Genomic DNA, 5,352 nt, shown 5'->3' with positions numbered 1-5,352 from the left:
TCTCTCCCCTCCTCTCAGGGGCGTAGCCACGTGGTGGCCAGTGGGGGCCACGGCCACTTCCTGGACAGAAACGGTATAAAGCTGAAATAAATGCATTAGTATTTTTTTTAAGTCGTCTTATATTGGCATTTGTCACTTATGCTACAAGCCCCATATTCGCAACATGTTGGGCCACGCCCCCATCAACAGCGCAAGACACAAACCAACGTAGCTGCATTCTGACAGCACTTCAATGGAGACTAGCAGCTAACCACTGGATACTGTTAGAAAACTGCTGCTCTGAGTGATGCAGTGTGTGAGTTTTAAAATAGTAGTTTTTGACAATCAAGTGCCACCCCAAATAAAAGACTGGCCAGAGCTGGCCCCCCCAGAAATAATGTCCTGGCTACGCCCCTGCCTCCTCTCTCTCTCCACTCTCTCTCTCTCCCCTCCTCACTCTCCTCCTCTACCTGTCTCTGCTCTCTCCATGTGGTGTGTGCTGGTCCAGGTCAGTGAGACAGGGTGTACAGTATGTCTGCACTGCTCCAGTCTATCCCGGTACTCCAGCTGGAGGTGGTTGCTGGGGGCAACCCCTTCCGTGCCGTAGAGGAGACCCCAACAGCAGCAGGCGATCACCGCCGTGCTGTCACTGTCCCCTGGAGGGAGAGAGGGGGAGAGCAGAGGAAGGGTGAGTGACAGTCCCCCCTTTCCTGCCGCCTCACTGCTCCCTAACAGAAGGATAAACTGTCCCCACCCTCCAGCACTGACCTCCATGAAACCCTGCCCTGCTCATCAGCTCCTCCCAGTCTGGCCCTGCCCCCAGCAGAGCATCCAGGGCTATCATTGGTGCGTCGTGTCCGCTGCGCCCCGCCCACCCGGACAGGCTGAAGCTCTTATAGGCCACGTCTCTCTCTGTCGGCCCATAGGGGGCGGGCCACAGCACTGGCCCCACCCCCTCAGCGAGGCCCCTCTGTTGCAGGTACCTGCAGGGGGAGAGAGGCCCGTGATTGGGTGAAAGTCTGCTCAAACTATATTATAAAGGCTATAAACATTATTATATAAACTATTATATAACTATAAGGAAAGAAAATCTAACTATTATAAGGGCTGTATGAAGGTGGTTTGAGGATTCAGACACAGATAATCTGCTGTCATATTTTTGCATGTCATCGATTTGTCCCCTGAGACAAGCTTACAGCAGCTTAGCTCACATCATCCAAATTCAATACCGCCTCTGTCAACACAATCTCAGCCTCAAATCCCTGGTCAGCGCCTCGATAATAATAAAAATGATTGAAAATGAAACATCATCACATGACTGCTGTTCTAGAATGTTCTACCACTTCCTGTTGCTCTTCTAGAATGTTCTCACCACTTCCTCTTCTACACTGTTCTCACCACTCCCACTTCTCAGAGAAGTAGCTCCAGTCTCTCTCCGTCTCCTTGACAGCGAAGCCCTGCGACCGAACCAAGCTCCTGGCGATTGGACAGGCTTCCCTGACCAGGCCACGCCCCCAGGTGGTGATTGGCCGTCTCTGGGCGGCGTACGAGGTAAAAAGGGCTGAAGCCACGGCGCCTAGGAAACCAGTGGGATGAGGGTGGGTCATCCTCCCTGTCTCCACGGCAACGGCAACCAGCGTGGAGAGCTGCTCTGGGTTCGGGTACCTGGACAGGTGAGAAGTCAGGTGACACCATGTAACTAATAATACACTTTACATGAGGGTTACAGGAAACTAAGTAGTTTGCCCACCTCACCTCAGCCCGATGCACATGGACCTCATTGCAGCTCCGCAGCCCGTCCCTTCGGGGTTGTAGGGGACCCGGTACCCCCCGGCAGAGGCCGGCCTCAGCTGGGACACCCCTGGGGGGGCAGCAGGGGACACCAATCTGACACTAGCTCCACACAAGCGTCTGCTCAATGTATTAACATGCAGAATATTTGTCACCTAAAATGCTGGAGGGCCCTGGCTTCCTGCCCTCCATGTCCTTCATGGCCTCCACGTAGCCAGCCGCTACTTCCTGTAGAAGCTCCTCCCCTTCCTTCCCTGGAACATACCATCACATGTTCACGTCCTTCCCGAGCTAGTCTCCTCTGACCTGTAGCTAGTCTCCTCTCACCTGTAACTAGTCTCCTCTCACCTGTAGCTAGTCTCCTCTCACCTGTAGCTAGTCTCCTCTCACCTGTAACTAGCCTCCTCTCACCTGTAGCTAGTCTCCTCTCACCTGTAGCTAGTCTCCTCTCACCTGTAGCTAGTCTCCTCTCACCTGTAACTAGTCTCCTCTCACCTGTAGCTAGCCTCCTCTCACCTGTAACTAGTCTCCTCTCACCTGTAACTAGTCTCCTCTCACCTGTAACTAGCCTCCTCTCACCTGTAGCTAGCCTCCTCTCATCTGTAACTAGTCTCCTCTCACCTGTAGCTAGTCTCCTCTCACCTGTAGCTAGTCTCCTCTCACCTGTAACTAGTCTCCTCTCACCTGTAGCTAGCCTCCTCTCACCTGTAGCTAGTCTCCTCTCACCTGTAACTAGCCTCCTCTCACCTGTAGCTAGTCTCCTCTCACCTGTAGCTAGTCTCCTCTCACCTGTAGCTAGTCTCCTCTCACCTGTAACTAGTCTCCTCTCACCTGTAGCTAGCCTCCTCTCACCTGTAGCTAGTCTCCTCTCACCTGTAACTAGCCTCCTCTCACCTATAGCTAGTCTCCTCTCACCTGTAGCTAGTCTCCTCTCACCTGTAGCTAGTCTCCTCTCACCTGTAACTAGTCTCCTCTCACCTGTAGCTAGCCTCCTCTCACCTGTAACTAGTCTCCTCTCACCTGTAGCTAGTCTCCTCTCACCTGTAGCTAGTGCCTCTGCTGTAGCCAGGTGCAACACGGTGTCATCACTGACTGGCCAATCAGGTAGCTTCACTGTGATGTTGTTCAGTCCGCCCAGCTTCTTCAACTCCTGTAGACATCATGTTATAATCACGACAGCATGTTTAACATGTTATAATCACCTGCAGCATGTTTAACATGTTATAATCACCTACAGCATGTTTAACATGTTATAATCACCTACAGCATGTTTAACATGTTATAATCACCTATAGTGGCACTGAATGAATTTGACATGGTCTCTACCTTGTTTCTCAGGAGACTGGTAACCTAGGTAACCTGTACACAGCAACTCACCAATCCACCCACCCATTGCCCAAACTTAACACATAACTATTAGAATATGAAAGGATATTTGGGGCGTTTGAACGTGGGAAACCGTCCACTTCAAACAGGCACGGGTCATGCTACCTGTGCCCACCTGGTGAATGGCTGGCCCGGACTCGTTATACTCCCACAGCTGGTTCCGGTAGCCCAAGGCGTCTCCCGCCCCGCTCAGCAACATGGCGGCCTTGTAGTGCTGGAGGGAGGCTGGTCTGGCCGGGGAACGAAAAAGCAACTGAGAATGTTTGTGTTCAGAACTTTCTTCTAGCCTAGCTTATCTGTGTGTTACGTTGAGTCATGGAATAGCCTAACTGTCCATCAATAAATTACTTTTTCTAATTGTGACACAAAGGTTAATTTTAGTAGTTTCCTAAAGCGTAGGCCTAGGCTCTGGAATTTACTAACCTGTCCATTGCGACAAGGCTCTCCAAAATAGTGTTGTTTGTAAGCGGTCAAGCGCGACAACCGACTGTAAGTCTTCAGTTTACTGGAGCTCCCACCGACACAGACAGCTCGGTCGGTGTCTCTAATCAACTTCACCACCGGGTTAAACTTCTGACAAAAAATAAAATTTAGGAATAATTTTGAGTCAGGACTGCAATTGACCGCGACAAGCTAACTGAATCGCGCCACTTATATTACACTTCTAAATATAGAAATAGCCTAGGCATGCTATTTCTGAAACCGATGTGTCGTAGATTAAAACACGCAGTAGGGAATGTTTGTTAAATGTCTGAATATTCTTAATTCCGTCCGTGATTTTGTAACCCGGCAAGTGGTCTATAAACCTGAGTGTATACATTTGATCAGCTTCTATAAAATTAGACATGGTGTAGACATGAATATGCATGTGCAGACTTCTCACATAGTCTGCAGGAAACCACCTTCAGATTCTGAACAATCTAAATGATTTAAAATGCCGTCCAAATAGTACAAACATCCTTCAGTATGTAGACTACTCGCATAATAATTCTTGCATTAGTTGCATACACAGGTCATAAATCAGGAACTAAGGCTGCTAGCGCTATCACTTGCCGTGTATATCGCTGGATGAGATACTCTCAACAGCCCTCAGATTAGACTATAGGTTACAGTATTATTTGGATGAATTATTATCAAATTAAAACAACTATAAACCTTTAATTGTCTCTAACCATGGTAGGAGCACGTTAGTAACGTGACACCAGAAGAGATTCACATATTACAGTCAGCTGCTAGCCTAAATACAGACCGTTGACTCCGACAGCTAAACCACGTTCAGAAAACTGTAATTCTAATCCTTACTTCTCTGCAGTAGCCTACTTTCTATATGCGCGATGTGTTCGCGTTGGACAAGGGCGTCTGCTAAGGGAATAAAATATAGCCAGACGCGTCCGCTGGGTCGCGGTGTTTCCCCTCCAACCCTGCTGCGTTTGACAGACACCGGGGCTGTCGGTACCTAGTCATTAACTCCGTCTACATATCCAGGGAGGCAGGACACGGGCTGGTGTCACACACAGAGGCAGTGTGTCACAGATGGCTCAAAGCCTATTTGTGCTGTCACCTGCCATGAGGGTGTCATGTTGTGAGAGCCCTACCTGCAGCCTGGACTGAGGGGGGCGTGGGAGGAGGCTGGGTGGAGGCTGGGGGAAAGCTGGGAGGAGGTTGGGTGGAGGCTGGGTGGAGGCTGAGAGGAGGCTGGGGGGAGGCTGAGAGGAGGCTGGGTGGAGGCTGGGGGAAGGCTGGGAGGAGGTTGGGTGGAGGCTGGGTGGAGGCTGAGAGGAGGCTGGGGGAGGCTGGGTGGAGCCTGAGAGGAGGCTGGGTAGATGGAGGTGTCTGTTCACTGAATGGTCAGGGGGGAATCACAGCCAATCACAATAGCTCTTACACTGAGGTCCTTGCACAACCTGCTTGTGTGTGTGTGTGGTGTGTGTGTGTCTCCTGGTGTTCAATCACTGTGAGCGAGCGAGCGAGAGGGGGGGGGTGGTGAGAGAGACAAGGCAGACACATCCAGATCTGCATCTATGCATGAGTGTGTGTGTGTGTGTCTGCCATGGGCACTGTGCCTTGCTGGTCTCCCTCAGACACACACATACCACACACACACACATACCACACACACACACACTCACCACAGACTCACGCACATACCACACACAAACATACCACACCACACACACACACAATGCATCAATACAC

General features: G+C 50.6%; 1 protein-coding gene across 1 annotated transcript; it reads right to left on the bottom strand.

The window, feature by feature from the left end:
• Nucleotides 1-425: 425 nt before the first annotated feature.
• Nucleotides 426-4,541, bottom strand: LOC134015951 (ADP-ribosylhydrolase ARH1-like). The gene is given in 10 exon segments (XM_062455428.1): nt 426-522; nt 524-635; nt 748-962; nt 1,378-1,644; nt 1,735-1,840; nt 1,926-2,024; nt 2,812-2,920; nt 3,272-3,386; nt 3,580-3,729; nt 4,402-4,541. Coding segments are annotated over 9 exon segments (1,065 nt in total). The 5' UTR covers nt 3,588-3,729; nt 4,402-4,541; the 3' UTR covers nt 426-488.
• Nucleotides 4,542-5,352: the final 811 nt, after the last annotated feature.

The sequence above is a fragment of the Osmerus eperlanus genome, unplaced genomic scaffold (assembly GCF_963692335.1).
Source record: "Osmerus eperlanus unplaced genomic scaffold, fOsmEpe2.1 SCAFFOLD_588, whole genome shotgun sequence".
In the NCBI taxonomy this organism is placed as follows: domain Eukaryota; kingdom Metazoa; phylum Chordata; class Actinopteri; order Osmeriformes; family Osmeridae; genus Osmerus; species Osmerus eperlanus.
The sequence above is the reverse complement of the archived record's forward strand: the minus strand, read 5'-3'. Positions and strand labels throughout refer to the sequence as shown.